The sequence below is a fragment of the Etheostoma spectabile genome, chromosome 13, assembly GCF_008692095.1.
Source record: "Etheostoma spectabile isolate EspeVRDwgs_2016 chromosome 13, UIUC_Espe_1.0, whole genome shotgun sequence".
NCBI lineage: Eukaryota > Metazoa > Chordata > Actinopteri > Perciformes > Percidae > Etheostoma > Etheostoma spectabile.
The window spans coordinates 5,480,433-5,496,431 of record NC_045745.1 but is presented as its reverse complement, the minus strand read 5'-3'; the positions used below and the strand labels follow the sequence as shown (position 1 = coordinate 5,496,431).

Here is a 15,999-nt window from a genome sequence, read left to right as displayed (position 1 = left end):
ATTAGTTTTAATGTGTGTAATTCTACCATATACAGTAAGGGTAACTCATCCAAATCTTCCTCCTGTAGCATTCTGCAGACCCTGTCCCTGAGCAAAGCCCAGGCTCTGAGTGTGTGCAAGGTCCTGGAGATGGTTCAGCAGTGTTTACGCTCCCTTGGAAAGCCACACCTCTTCCAAGCCCCCTGCATCCTGTTCCTACAGGAGCTGCTGGCATGCCAGAAAGACTTCACCAGGTACATCTGAAGGAAATGTTTTCAGTTGGAAGAAAAGGCGCTCAAATAATTCATCATATGTTGTATGTTTAAACTATACATTAGCACAGTTAAGAATATTGGATTTTGAACAGTATTGTCACAAAGTTTTGTAATTATGTAATAATATTATTGATAATAAATTGTATTGACCAAAATATATCAATTTGACAGTTCAGGACATATGCATATCAGGTAGATTTTGAGAAGATCTCCTTGTTCTTTGTCTTTTTCAGTTATTTCTCTCAGTTGTCGGACAGTGGCGAGAAGCTAGGAGAGGAGGTGAGGCATTCCTACCATCAGTTGGTGCTCATGCTGGTGGAGGCAGTACAAGGCTTCAGCAGCCTGAATGAGAAGTAAGCTGTCATCCTTGTAACATGCACCATGTTCACACATAACTGCATTCACTGAAATTAAAAAAAGTGCTTGCAACACTGATGAGTGTAATTCTGAGTGTGTGAGCAGTGGAGTAACCTGATCCTCATCACTGTTCTCCAGAGCCCTGCTACCAGCCCTGTCATGTGTGCAGACCTGCTTGTTGCACCTTCTAGACATGAGCTGGGAGGTACATGACCTTCCTCTCTTCTTGGATATCAAGTTTCCGGACCTCCTGCTCAGCATGTCCCAGGAAAACATCAGTGTTCATGACATTGCCATCAGGTAATATTTGCCCCACCTGAGAAGGTTTGTCCAGTTGATAACAGTTGCTAAGGCTAGCAAAAGACACTACTGTCATTTTTACAAATCAATTGTCTAACCTTCTTTGTGCCTCATGAGTCTATTTATTTCAAATCACTTACTATATGTTAAGGCACTGTTTACCAGCCCCTTAAATTGCAGAGATGCTAGATTATTTCTATTGTTCAAACTAATTTTCAGCCAATGGACAGAGGAGGATGAAATCGCAGACTACAAGAAGAACCAGGAGTGGATGGATGAGTGTATGGACGGGATGTTTGAGAAGTGGTACGACAAAATCGATGAAGAGGAGACCATGGAGGACAGGAGAAAGGTACATCACAGTGCATTAAAAAAAGTCAGATCATTAGCAGACAACGTGTCTGAGCTGAATGGGGAAACAAATGGCTCTCAGTTCTGAACCCGACTGGCCGAAGTGTGTCTCTGCTCTGTTTTCTTTCTTGTGCATCCCAAGAATAGAGCAGATGTAGTCTTGCAGGTAATACATTTAAAGACAACCAGCAACCTCCCATTTAAAAAAAGATGTTGGTGTAATATAACTGGTTATGGCTCTGTGAAGCTGTCTGTAGACACATCTGTACTTTGAGCTCCATGCTAACTTGTTAGTGTAATGTGTTAGTGTTACTTCACACAAGTGTTTGAAACACACACATTTGTGTATTTCTGTTTAATACAGACCCACACAAACCCATACACACAATGATGGTTAGGCTGAGGTAGCTACTGTATTTATTTCCTGTCAAAAATGACCCAATCCAAAAAATGTTCTTCTTCAATTCTGTTTGCTTGTGGTTTTACAAGTTTTACAAGTTGTAAGTAGCTGAATATTTCCAAGTAGATGACTGAGCTCGGATCCATGCAAATGTTTAAAAGCATAGGTCGGACAGTTTGATGACACTAATACTGTGTATGTAACCCGGTTTAATCCACAGATGCACATGTTCATTGCACGTTATTGTGACCTGCTCAATGTTGTGATCTCCTGTGACGGCTGTGAGAGGATGGCACCTTGGCACCGCTACCGATGTCTGCAGTGCATGGATATGGACCTCTGCAAGACCTGCTTCCTCAGTGAGCTCATACACTTCACTAGTCATACACTCATGCAGTCACTAATCATAAGTCTGACAGCATCAGAGCAACCCTAAATGTGAATGTGTGTATTTTTGACCAGGTGGTGCCAAGCCTGAGGGCCATGAGGATGACCATGAGATGGTGAACATGGAATACGCCTGTGACCATTGCCAGGGGCTCATTGTAGGCAGCAGGATCAACTGCAACGTCTGTGAGGACTTTGACCTGTGCTTTGGTTGTTACAATGCAAAGAAGTATCCCGACAGGTGACACATTTATAGTTTCCCATGCTGTTAAAACACACTTATCTTTTAGTGTTCTACCTCCGGAGTTGTTGACTTCATTATTTTTAATTTTCAATTATCTGCAGCCACCTGCCCACCCATCGGATCACAGTGTACCCCATGGTGACCATACGAATCAGCGACCGTCACCGCTTGATCCAGCCCTACATCCACAACTACTCCTGGTTACTGTTTGCTGCGTTGGCCCTCTACACGTCCGAACTATGCAGTCAGAAGCAGATAGAGGGAGAGTCTTTGGACAGCAACACCTTGAGCCAGGCCTCAGCGCTGCAGACACACTGCTCCCAACTCATCACTGATTGTTTGCTCAAGGGGCAGACTGGCAAAGGTAAGTACAAACAAGACTTCAGTTGTTTTTTTAAAGAAGTTGTCCCACATTTTGGGAAATACGCTTATTTGCTTTCCTGCTGAGACTTGGATGAGAAGTCTGTAGGCAAACGGCTTACCTTGCTCTGTAAAAAATAAGAAACTTAAATAATGTGTAAATCACAGGGATGAAAAGTTTTTGTACGGATTATACAAACTAGATACTATGATGAGCTAATTAATGAGTTTTAGAGATGAAGAGGATTTTTTAAAACCTAGATAGAGGTTGTTAGCTCCAACTTTATGTTTAGCGTACGGATGCAAGAGTGGTATTGGTCATTTCATGTAAGGCAGTAAGAAAACGAGTGTGAGTATTTCCCAAATTGTAGAACTATTCCTTTAAACACAACATTGACCTTGGGAGAGATAAGTTTCTGCTATCCATTCATTGTTTGGACATTTTTGGATGAATTTGGGTTTAACAACGCAAAGTCTTTTCAGAATGTCTGAGTTGTTAAAGGCGGGTGATTCATTGTTTGTCCATTTGTCACATAGTATCTCTATTCTTCTTACCTGTATTTTAATTCAATTACCTGTAAATGTTTTGTGCTTTTATGGAAACCTTTCTATGCCATCCTCCACGTAGGTCTACGTTCCTCAGCCTTGCTGGCTCTGCTGTCGTCCAATGAATCAGCTTCTGATAGTGAGCTGTGTCCAGTCTCTCCAGAGTCCTCTCAGGAGCTCAGTACAGCCACTGACACCTCCTCTCTCCCTGGCAGCACTGCAGCCATCTGCTCCCCGTCGTCTCCCAGGGACAAGGTTAGGAACAGAAGTCACCTTATAAGATAATATAAAGATTGAATAATGATGTTGGAGGATCATTACAGGAGTGGATCATGACAGTGGCATGAAGAAGAACAGAAAAAAAACAGAGCAGATATTTGTACTATACACATCTATAAATATTTAAAACGCAGATGTAAGAGGTTCACCAGGTCACATTATTCAATTCCCACACAAAACATGTCTGGAAATGTACAAAAATAGGTAGAAATGCATACCTTCAGTCTTTTCTTGTTCAGTCTGTAATGTAGGTAATGCAGTATTTAGTATTCTTACAGTTCAAGAGCCCACACTGCTACCCTTGTTACCCTACTGAATTGTTGCTATCTTTTCCCCACTAGAGTAAACCATCAGGTAAGGAGAACAAGGAAAAGGACAGGGCCTCTCCTCCCCCTGTTCCTCCAGAGGTGTGGTCCCCCTCAAGCACTGGAGAAGGGGAGAAAAGCAAGCTGGTTACCCAAGACACCCTGGACTCTTCCAGCCTCAGCCAGACTCCCTCTGTGACCAGTGAGGACCCCCTCTCTCCTGTGGTTCGACGTAAGTTCTGAGACTACCTGCACCAGGCTGCTTACAGGTCTGATTGTGTTCATTAGTGGGTATGACTCTCTCTTAGCTGTCTGGATCAGCCTTGTGTTTATCTTTTTTAATCATTCTCAGCTTCAGAGTCTGTTCCAGGAATAGTCAACTCTCCAGCATCTGATGTTGTCAAGGAGACCGATGAGAGGCTGCCCCAGGTTCCCCTTCAGGAGCATGTGTTTTCAGAGTGCTCCAGAGAGAGGATCCTGGGACTACTAGCAGCCATGCTGCCACCAGCCAAGCCAGTAAGTGAAACTAAAGACCAGTTTTTAGGGTTGAGAGTCTATGTAACGCTATCAAAATCGGTCTACATTTTGGGAATTATGCTTATTCGTTCTCTTGCTGAGAGTTGGATGACAGGATTGATTGTATCCGTGTGTTATCAAGTCAAGTTTGTTTAAACCAAACAAAACTGTTGTACGGGGAGTTAAGTGCCGGGCAATGTCTTGGGCAGGTACAGTGACTTCCTGGAGTCTTGTCAACACCTTGAGGTTGCCAGGCAACCAGCAAGACCCCAGGACGTTAAATAGTCCCACACATAACTGAATAAAACTACAAAGTGTCATTTTTACACATTGTTTTTTTTGTACAGATTTTCTACACAAACAAACAAGATATAATGTTTTTACTAGTGACCTTTAGAGGTGCACGTTTTGGTTCCTTTGGGCAGAGCCAGACAAGCTGTCTCCAGCCTTATGCTGCTTGCTGTAGCCTTTTTTTATTTTATGGACAGATGTGCCAATTTAAACAAATACGCCAAAATCTATTGACACTTTGTTAAGCTAAGACAACAGGCACTTCTGTTCCTAGCATGTTTTCCATTTGTCCACAGATAACCTTTCCCTTGTCTTTCTTGTATCCTCAGGGCAGCACCCTGTCTCTGCCCAGTCTGAACTCCATCCTGCCCAAGCTTTTCAGGGCGGTCATTTTCAATGCTGGCTCTCTCAACGAGACCTTCCACCTCACCCTTGGACTACTGGGTCAGTTGCTGCTCCGGATCCCTCCGATGGAGGCTGACGCTGCCGTCACAGAGGCCCTGGTTGACAAATATGACTTCCTGACACAAGCAGAGGCAACAAGTTCAGACACCCAGGGCTGGAAGACCACCCAGCTGCTTTTCAGCCTGGGGGCCGTCTGTTTAGACAGGTAACAGGATAAAAACCTGACGACACCAGGGAAATGCGTTGTAGTTTATATATCAGTTTTCTCGATGACACACCTGCAGACATTAATACTAAAACAGCTCTGCACTTGTTAGCACCGACGTGCATTTTAGACGATCCAGAACAGCCATGTGAGATATTTTCCCACCATGATAAAAGCAAATGGAAAAATGACTTGCATGCTCTTACCTGTTCTTTTACAAAGTGTGCCTAAATATTTTCAACTTTATCCCTATAAACATTGTTGGATCAAATGTGTGTTTTTTTTTACTTTGTTAAGTAAGCAATCTGATCTCAGGCTGCATGTGTACTCACAGCATTAAAATTCTATCTTCAATAATCTTTATAATATTTAATAATACTAAATGGTTCTGCCCTTTGGCCCTTTGATCAAGTTATACCTGTGTGAGTTAAAAACCTGCTTTCTTTTTTGGATCCAGTGTTTGTTTAGTTTTGAAAGTTACACATATGAACTCCACCAAAGTCTAATAATGTACTAACAGATGTAGAACTGAGACACTGATGGTATCTCTTTATCCCACAGTTGAGATCTTATTTGCCAGAAAGCTAATAGATGTTTGCATTGATAAGGAAATATTTGCTTTTATAGTCATATTGGGATTTCCCCTATTTTCTTCTGTTTGCAGTCGTATTGGTCTGGATTGGGCGTGCACAGTGGCAGATATTTTACACTGTCTGAATGCTTGCCCCGAATGGAACGCAGTCATCGCTGCCTTCACTGACCATTGTATTCAGCAGCTGCCACAAGCTCTCAAACGCACCAACCTCTTCACCCTGCTGGTGCTGGTGGGCTTCCCTGAGGTAGGTAGAACACATGCCACAGTATATGTACAGTGTGTTCCCTAACTTCCTACGCTCAGTTGTGACTACTCTTGTGTGTATATCAGGTGCTGTGTGTGGGTACCCAGACGGTGTTTATTGACAACGCCAACGAACAGCACAACATGATCTTGCTCAAACACTTCACAGAGAAGAACCATGCTGCAGTGGTGGACGTTAAGACACGCAAGAGGAAAACAGGTTGGTGCAGTTGTAGCCCACTCTAATAACTTTGCCGGTGTGTAGAATTAAAACATGGAATTAACCCTCTATGTGCTTTCTCTTCTTTCTAGTGAAGGACTACCAACTCATCCAGTCTCAGGATTCCACTGCAGCCTGTCTCCCAGGGCAGTCAGAGGGCCAGGACTCCCCAAAGACCCTGCTCAGCCGCTACCTGATCAATTTCACCACTATCATCAGCCATCTTCTGCAGACCAGCCAGGACAATGGCTCTCCTGATGCTGTGGAGGCCTCCTGGGTTCTCTCCTTGGCTCTTAAAGGCCTCTACAACACACTGAAGGTGACTCCCATGACCTAGGAATCCGCAAACTCCGAAATCTAAATTGTGGTTCTAGGCTAGAAACAAATGGCTTAGATGAGAAGAATTATTCCAGAGGTGGTTTTGTCATTCTTTTGCGTCCTCTTGTGTAGAAACATGGAGTAGAGCAAGCTCAGGAGGACATCCAGCAGTCAGGACTGACCCAGCTGCTGGTGAGGAAGTGCAGCAAAGGGACAGGCTTCAGCAAACTGTGGTTGCTGCGGGATCTCGAGATTCTCTCCATCATGCTCTACTCCTCTAAGAGGGAGATCCACTCCATGGCCCAGGACCCAGAGCGAGACCAAAGAGAGCAGGACAAGGAGCACGACTCTGACCACTCCAGCTGCTGTGCTGACGAAATTGACGTCAACAAGCCCGACCCCTTAGAGGGTCTCGATGAAGAGACAAAGATTTGCTTCCAGGTGATGAGGGATACTACTAAAAACACATTCAGAAAAATTAAGTTTGATGTAATAATCTGAAATGCATTTTTTCCGATTCAGATCACACACGATGCCTTAAACGCCCCTCTGCCCATCCTGCGAGCCATGTATGAGTTGCAGATGAAAAGAACTGACTCCTTCTTCCTGGAGGTGCAGAAGAGGTCAGCCTCAACCTATAAATAATCTCTTTTTAGATTGCGGTAAAGGTCATATTTTACAATCTATTACTACCTCTCTGTTATGCATTGTGCCTCTGTGTTATTTTTTTCAGATTTGATGGGGAAGAAATAAAAACAGATGAGACAATCCGGATGCTGGCTCAGAAGTGGCAACCTACCAAGCGGCCTCGCTCTGAGGAAAGGAACACCAAGGCCGTGGACACTGATATGATTGTGGTGTCATGTGTGGTGAGTTGTTTATTATGAATTGCCAACAACATCACACAGAGGTTTTGAGATGTCAAGTTCTGTCATGTGTCAGTATTCTGATATATTACCCTCCCCCCCCCCACCACAGTCTAAACCCAGTCACTGTGAAAAGGCCACCGAGGAGATCAACGTAGTGGCCCAGAAGCTCATCACAAATTCAGAGAGCGACTTACAGCTCAGCTACGCCAAACAGAGACGCACCAAAAGTTCCGCTCTCTTGCACAAGGAACTGGACGTGCGGAGCAATCGGGCAGTTCGTCAATACCTGGTGAAGGTCAACCAGGCCATCGCCACGCTTTACGCCCGCCATGTGCTGGCCTCGCTGTTGGCCGACTGGCCCGCAGAGGCAGCGCTGAGCGAAGAGGCCCTAGAACTGAGCGGTGCCTCACACATGGCCTACATCCTGGACATGTTAATGCAGCTGGAGGAGAGGCCGCTCTGGGAGAAGGTGGGCAGTAGGGGAGTCAATGTGGAGTTTGGGTCGAGTCTAAAGGGAGCATGTCATTATGATGCATAATAGGTGTTTTGTGGATTAATGTGATTGTCATACTCTGTTACTGACCAGATTCTTCAGAGGGTGCTGAAGGGTTGCAGCCAGAGTATGCTGTGCAGTCTGTCTCTCACTGCTTGTCAGTTCATGGAGGAGCCAGGTATGGCTGTGCAGATCAGAGAGTCCAAACACCCATATGACAACAACACCAACTTTGAGGTGGGTGAAATCTCTTACAGTCATAACTGTGTTTAAGACGTTTATTACTGTATTTCCTCATTGGTTATGCCATCTTCTTGGTGTCAACCTTTTTGCTTATCATTAAATGTATATTGTCTAAAGAAGACTTTGCAATAAAGATGGCTATTAGTACAGATCCTCATTTGAACCAGGGCTTTTTCAATTCAGTTTGAAGACTCTATTCTGTTGGGTTTTTTTCTCTTAAGGACAAGGTGCACATCCCAGGGGCCATCTGCCTGTCAGTAAAGTTTGACTCCCGCTGCTACACAGAGGAAGGCTGTGATGAGCTCACCATGTCGAGCAGCAGTGATTTCCTCCAGGATGTCCACAACTTCAGTGGCTCCCCTCAGAGATGGACCGATTTTGAGATTCCAGGTGAGCAATATTTAAAAAAGTTGTTCATTCTTTTTCTGCTCAATGTGTATATGTGTTCACATCACAAATAGTTGACTATTGTGTTTAAATCCCGTTTATCAACATGTGCGTGTGCGTGGGTTTCCCCTCAGGTGACACCCTGTACTACAGATTTATGTCAGACATGAGCAACACAGAGTGGGGCTACAAGTTCACGGTTACAGGAGGTCACAGAGGACGTTTCCAGACAGGTGCTCTAAACTTTAATTTAATTTACTTTAATTAAAACAGATACTCACTGTTTTTGTATTTACATTTGTGCAAATTAGGCCTGCACAATTAATCGTTATAAAACCGTAATCTCGATTCACCCTGTTACCGATTTAATCTTTAAAAAAAAACATTTAAACTAGCAAACCTGCTTTTAAAACCAATAAAAACTAAACTGAATTTGAAAACAAAAAGTCAAAACGAAATAAAAATAAACTAAACTATAAAAACCTTGGTTTGCTACTGCTGATTTGTTTTGTTCTGTCATGGTCAAAAAAATCGTGGCAAATAATCGTGATGTCAATTATAAGCAAAAAGAAATTGTGATTCATATTTCCCCCTGAATCGTGCAGGCCTAGTGCAAACCTGTTTCATTTGGTAGAGAGCAACTCTGGAATCTACCAACATGCATCCTCCAGTTGGTCAGGTCGTCACCCTCTCTGCACTTTTGCTTTTATCAGGTTTTGAGATACTGAAGCAAATGTTAGCAGACGACCAGGTGCTCAGTCACCTGCCACTGGCTGACATCTGGGAGTGGCAGGTGGGCGTGGCCTGTCGCCAGACTGGGAACCAGCGACTCAAAGCCATCCACTTGTTGCTCCGCCTCCTGCAGTGTCAGTCTCAGACGTAAGAAGTTACATTTCTATCTCTTCTCTTCAATGCTTCTCACTTTTTTTCTGTCCTCAGTGAAATGTTATAATAACAACCAGAGTAAACTGCACAAACATCAAGCCCATGCACCTGGTCCTAAGAAATGCTAATTTGGTTAGAAGCACCCAGTGCACATTTCTACCTCTACAGGTCATTTTTCTAAGAGGCGCATGTCTCCACACAGGGTTTGCATAAAAGCCTTGATAAACCCTCATTTCCGTGGTGACTACCAGGACATGAGGTAAGGATGTGGCTGGAAATTTGCTTATGTGCAGACTGACTCTGGTCACAATGACAACATCACACAACTGTATTTCCACTCTGTACTCATATTTTTCTTTAAACAATATCCTTAATGTTACTTTACACAAATATGTGGGACTCTCCTGATTAATGTAACAACCCTTTAGATACATTTTATGGCCCCCAGCATTTTGGGAGGAGGAATGGGTCTAAATACTAATAGACCCATCAGCCTGGGTCGCCGTTGACATAGAGAAGAGCAGATCTGAGCGCTTTGTTGAGAACGAGACACGTTGCAATAGTTACCCACAATTTAAAAGGGACTTGATTTAAGCAGAAGATTTAACTTTGGAAGAATCCAATATGTTCTTCATCTTTTGCATTCATGATTTAATAGGGGCAGTTCTAGCCGATCAAAGCTGTAGAAGTGCTCCAATAATGAGTCACGTTACATCCTCTACGGGGACAAAGTAATGGGACTTTTCCTTCCTGACACAGTCCTAAATCTCTTCCCACTTTGCAACTCTATATGCAACTTACACAAGTGTGATGCGGGAACTTGAAGCCCTCAGGTCATATAAACTGAGAACGTTTTAGTAAGGTAGTAGCCATCTTGTGTCCAGTGGTTACATTTTTGATAATACAAATATTGTTCTGGATTTTTCAATGATGGAAAGGGAAATGGACAGTTTTAAGGAAACACTGTATCAGGCACAAATTATTAGTCCAAGCATCTTAAAAGGTTTTATTTGGGGGGGATCTTTTTAATTGGCATCATTCACCAGGATACACATGGTCTAACAAACCAGGACACAGCAATAGAAGACTACAGAGAATGTGTTTTATGATACTTCACCATACAGATATAGAATTGATACATTCATTAGAAACATTACAGATTCATCAGCATTAATAATATTCCTTAAACACTCCTTTCTTCTTTTTGGGATCTATTCACAATGAAAAGTCTATGGCCACGTCTTTTTAACGGTCATGTTTTGCTCTGCTTATGACTGTTAGAGCCACAGCGTTGCTTTTTTCCCTTATGATGTGACTCTTTATTATCCTGTTATGCCTGTGTACATGTTTTTGTTCATCCATCGATTTTTTTCCTCCACTCCAGAGCCTGTGAGCTGACGCTGCTGCGGCCTCTGTGGCAGCTCTTTATGACTATGGAAAACAGCCTGAGCCAGGATCCCACCAGCATCACAGTGCTGCTGCCTCTTCACCGAGCCCTCACTGAACTCTTCTTCATCGCAGAGGCCCGTGCCATTGTGAGTGACGCATACACACACACACACACACACAGACAGACACTCGAATGCAGGCAAACATCTACTGTTGAATACTACTGTGTTGTTAAAGCTGACGGTGTGGCATTTTAGGCATTTGTTTAGCTACGTTGGCTGTTTTTGCTGTGATGACAGCATTATTGACTTTGAAGTTGAATATAGAATAGATTAAATAAGGCTGATTGTATAGAAACCATTTTTTGTCTCTCTTCCTTAAATACTTCCTTACCTTCCCATAACATATTCAGTTTGAGGCAATTTGAATGAAATGATGTAAAATTAAGTCAACATTCTACTCTTTACCTCTGTCTCCCCCCCCCCCTCTGTCTATATCTGTCTCTCTGTGAGATGAGCATGTTTTTCCTCCACCCACCTGTTCTGTGCTGGGCTCACGGCCAAAGCCCGGCCCTGCCATCTGCCAGACAACCCGTTGTTTGGGAGAGGCAGAGATGCTATCCATTTTGTGATGCGTATGGGCTCTCTTTCTCTCTCACTCACTCTCTCTCTCTCTCTCTCTTTTTTTCTTTTTCTCTCTCTTTCAATTGTCTTGAATAATTGATTAAGATGAATTCTCAAGCATTATGAGCGTGCCGTCAGCCAGGAGTTTCCCATCTGTGGATGTGATTGAACCAGACAGTCTCTACCTTTCCTCTCCCCTTCTGGGGAGGTTGGTGAGGCTGCTGCTTGATGTGACAATGACATTACATCAGTTGACTTGTCATTCAGGATGGATTCTGCGCTCCCATCTGCACCATCTGAATGTTGTGTGAGGGAGAACGAGTTGCTTAAGTTAAGCAGTAGTGTGGACAAACACCAGGGGGCAGTGGCAGTACGCAGCAGTACTTTTGCCTGGGATGCCCTTCATGGACAATTCAGCGTTGTGTTACCAATGATGGACGCATGTTGGTGCGTGGCACGTCCGAGCGCCTCCGTCCTGCACAGCGTCATCACAGAGCATGATCGTTCATTAAGGCAACGCAAATGTGTGTGCAGCCGTGGTTCGTCACCTCCAGCTCATGGAGACACATTGATGGAATAGTTTGTAGTGAGAGAGTGTTTTTCACAAGGGCACGCACACAGGGCTCATTTCAAAACAGATTCACCTCCCCCATCTGAGTTTTGTCAGCATTCTCCTGATAAAACTGTCAAATACATTTTGATTAGGGCTGCAGCCAACTTATTATTTACATTGTCGAATAATGTCATTATTTTCTTGATTAATTGATTGGTTGTTTGGTCTATAAAATGTCAGAAAATGGTGAAAAATGTCCTAAAGCCCAAGATGACATCCTCAAATGTCAACTCAATGATATTCACTTTACTGTCGTGAAGAAGGGAAGAGACTAGAAATCATTCACATTTAAGAACCTGGAACCGGAGGAAAAAAATGACTCAAACCAGTGAATCAATTATCAAAATAGTTAGCAATTAATTTAATAGTTGACAACCAATCAATTGATTAATTATTTTTTGCAGCTCTACTTTGGTTGGTTTCAAAAAAACCACACACCTGTTCTCTTGTCTTGTGTCTTGTCAGGATGTTCAAATTGTTAGAAGAATTTTCAAAAAGGTGTCTGTCAGTTGAACCTGGATAAAGCCGGTGAATGGGATTCTAAACTGGGTAACACAGCCGACAACACGGCTTTGCACCATGTAGACTGGATTGACTGTTCCAGGACTTTACAGAAGATTTTGTAGCAGGACTGTTCTGAGGCTAATAAAGAGGGGGAATTCACTGGTTAAAATCCATTCTGGAATGGACATAAATATTGGAAAACCTTCCTTAGCTGTAAGGATCAGTGCTCTACCTACAGCTACCTATCTGTCATCATCCCCCTAAAAATGAAGCCTTTGTGTTAGTTAAGTTAAGGTTGGTGGCCCTCATGTGGTGTGGTGCCTAGCTGCAGTAATACTCCATAATGACTACTGTAAAATTATGGAAGGGGCGTCCCCTAGCTCACTCAGTAAGAGCATGCACCCCATGTAGGCTGAGTCCTTTGCAGCGCCCAGGGTCCGAATCCGACCTGCGGCCCTTTATTGCGTGTCATCCCCTCTTTCTTATCTATCCACTGTCACTATGGAATAAAGGGTAAAGCCCCAAAAATAATCTTTAAAAAAAATAAATGAAAGATTATGGAAAGCTAATGAGTGGACTGGACACATTATGTAATCCTGTGTCCATATTAGGATCCGAGCATCAAAGCAGCATATTTTAAAGTTTTAGTGGCCTCCCGTCAGTCTTTATACGCACACAGAGTTCACAGACGGGTCCGCTGAGATTCAGTGAACACTCTCTACCCCAGGAAGTGAAATTTATATTAAGAAATCAAAAATGGCATGTCATGCACTACTGCCTGTACAAATCGTCCTAGGATGTTTCCATGCATAAACATTCGGGGTGCTGCGAGATGGATGGTGGACCAGGGCTCTGGACTGTGTCTCCAGCTCTGTAAAGCTCCATTTGGCCAGTCTCAGCCCATTTAGCCGCTATGTAGTCTTCCCTGTGTTCCCCAACTGCTTGTGCTTATGTAACCTGAGGTATGTTTCTCCCGTAGGGCTTTAGTGACAGCGCTCTCTGTTTATAACTGTGATTGACTGTGCAACATTCCACTGTTCAATTTGAGGCCGAGATGGAGATGAAAAGTGGTCACGGAACCAGGCCGCATTTCTGACATACCTCACCCCTTATGTAACCTCTTACTCTCTCTGGAAGTTTGTATTCATGACTGTCCGGCCTGCGAGGTTATCTGTGTTTCTTTGCGAGCTGCATTTGGAAACATGGCAGGAGACGCCCGTGTTACCAGCCTTTGATGTGTTTTCCAGGCGCAGGGCATCCTCCAGGAGTACTTGTTAGCCATGACCACTGACGAGCAGCTCCTCCACCACACTGCAATGGTAAGACTTAAACATGATTTATTTATAAAAATGTATATATACAATACTATTAACCACTGATGTTGACCACTGACTGCCTTTCTAAATTCAAAGTCATTCTTTCAGCCTGGCACTCTCAGGGCATCTTTGATTCTTTCAGTTTTGAATTGCTGCCTTACAAAAATGATACTAGCTCAAAGCGTTGTCCACTCAGCCTGAAGTTTTAGAATATCATACAACTCTCTTTCATAACACGCAGTCCCATTGGTTGGTCTTTAGTCGCTGTGAGTCAGCTCGCGGAGTCTCTTGATAGTGAATCATCAAGCCGTTGACACCCCTCTGCACCTCCCTCCCCTTGTTTTGAATATGTGTGGGCCGCACGCAGGACTAATGTATTTGGTAATTACAGTCCATTATAACTTGTGGCACAGCAAGCCACAGCGTTGCTTTTAATGTGGACCCTGCTTCACACAGCGGAGGAGCCGGAGGGCAGTTCAGAGGAGCAAAGGATGCTGGGTGGTGAACAAACAATGTGGGCGGTTCTGTTGAGCAGTTACCTAATACCTGTCAGGTTGAAAACACGACCATAGTCAGAACTATCATAACAATGAGTCCAAAAGTAAAATGGCCGAGGTTCACTTTCAAAGGGCTGGAAAGGAGCCACCCACAGCAAAACAATGTTGGGGACTAACTTTCCTCTCTCTTCAAGTTAGTGGCCTGTCATTTTTTAAATTTTTTTATACCACAACACAAATTGCAGTGTTCCGAGGATCATGTTCAGTCCACTACTCTGTGGCTTCTATCTATCCTGTTATATACTCAATTAAAAATGGGTAACAGTGTAACATACCTGTGTTTTGATATGACATTTGCAGGGGAACTGCCTAGCTAACAATCTAAGCACGTAGACAGCCCAATGAGCATGTGCTGCTGTGTGTCAACGAGGCATTACCTGGTGCTGTGTTGGACTTGTCAGCTCCAAAGAAAAACCTCACCTAAATGATTGAACAGCCACGAGGGTGAATGTGCCGAGGGGAGCATACTCCTTTAGTCTCTCACCTAAAAAATAAATACATTTGATATTTTCTGCAGGAAACTTTGATGTGATAATATTTTACGTGAGACTCGGAAACAGCTGTTATAACTGAGTTAACAGGTATATTATATAGTATTCATTACGTTAAAGCTGCTCTAATCATGGGTTTAATATGAACAATGGATCAAATGGCGTTTTGTGAAAGGTGTGACTTGTAGTTAGAAAAGAGAATTCTCACCTGACTCTACAGAGCTTTTTACTATCTTTCAGAGAAAATCAAATATCACGGTATTCTTGACCAAATACCTCGATGTTGATATTGTAACGATATTGCACGGTTGACTATTGAATGTTATTTACACAATGAGATTTTTGATAAATATTCTCCAGAAATGATTTAATGACTTAGTGGGTAAAGGTAAATAATAGAACAGCCAGAACAGTCCGGTAAGTTCAGGAAATGACATCACTTTACCGTAATGAAGCCTGTAAAATCAGGAAAAGACAATACTTACCATATCACAATATATCCAAAATCTAAGACAATACCTAGTGTTGTATCCCGATATTGATACAACATCGATATACTGGCCAGCCCTACTTTCAGGTCATTGTTTTAGTTTTAAAGACCAGAGCTATACTGTTTGGCTGCACTCTCACCAGCTTCATGCCCAGCCACAGCAAACAGGCTCTGATCAAACCACTGTGAGCTGTGTGTGTCTGCTGAATGTGTCAGTAGGTTGTCACATGTCAACTGGGGTCCCCCCCCCCCAAGTAACTATATACTCTACATGCTGCTTACACTTCTTGTCCCAACTTTACAAAAACTCTCTTTCACCCTGTAAACTGTGTAGGTTTGAATAGCTTGCAACCAGCATATTTTATTGGTACAGTAATATATATTTAATACATTACAATCGGACCCTCCCAGATTTCACAGGCTTTTTTTTAGATTGTTGCGGCCCAACATGCCTGATTTCGCAGGAGCTTTTGCGAAATCCTGGATGCGCTGGCACATGGTGCATTGTGGGCCCCTCATTACGCCCCCGCATCTTCCAGAAAGCAAACCCCCCCCCCCCCCCC

General features: G+C 43.3%; 1 protein-coding gene across 1 annotated transcript in view; it reads left to right on the top strand.

Annotated features, from left to right (window-relative positions):
• zzef1 (zinc finger, ZZ-type with EF hand domain 1) overlaps positions 1-15,999 on the top strand; it is a 33,017-nt gene that overhangs the window by 13,756 nt on the left and 3,262 nt on the right. Inside the window, exons 30-53 of the mRNA XM_032534497.1 lie at positions 69-233; positions 488-607; positions 750-911; positions 1,131-1,263; positions 1,883-2,021; positions 2,125-2,290; positions 2,395-2,657; positions 3,282-3,454; positions 3,820-4,015; positions 4,136-4,299; positions 4,920-5,200; positions 5,865-6,039; positions 6,126-6,258; positions 6,351-6,577; positions 6,709-7,017; positions 7,099-7,199; positions 7,310-7,445; positions 7,555-7,914; positions 8,032-8,175; positions 8,403-8,571; positions 8,703-8,801; positions 9,282-9,447; positions 10,838-10,988; positions 13,830-13,901. Coding sequence (XP_032390388.1) covers positions 69-233; positions 488-607; positions 750-911; positions 1,131-1,263; positions 1,883-2,021; positions 2,125-2,290; positions 2,395-2,657; positions 3,282-3,454; positions 3,820-4,015; positions 4,136-4,299; positions 4,920-5,200; positions 5,865-6,039; positions 6,126-6,258; positions 6,351-6,577; positions 6,709-7,017; positions 7,099-7,199; positions 7,310-7,445; positions 7,555-7,914; positions 8,032-8,175; positions 8,403-8,571; positions 8,703-8,801; positions 9,282-9,447; positions 10,838-10,988; positions 13,830-13,901 — 4,204 coding nt within the window. The remainder of the gene's footprint in view (positions 1-68; positions 234-487; positions 608-749; positions 912-1,130; positions 1,264-1,882; positions 2,022-2,124; positions 2,291-2,394; positions 2,658-3,281; positions 3,455-3,819; positions 4,016-4,135; positions 4,300-4,919; positions 5,201-5,864; positions 6,040-6,125; positions 6,259-6,350; positions 6,578-6,708; positions 7,018-7,098; positions 7,200-7,309; positions 7,446-7,554; positions 7,915-8,031; positions 8,176-8,402; positions 8,572-8,702; positions 8,802-9,281; positions 9,448-10,837; positions 10,989-13,829; positions 13,902-15,999) is intronic.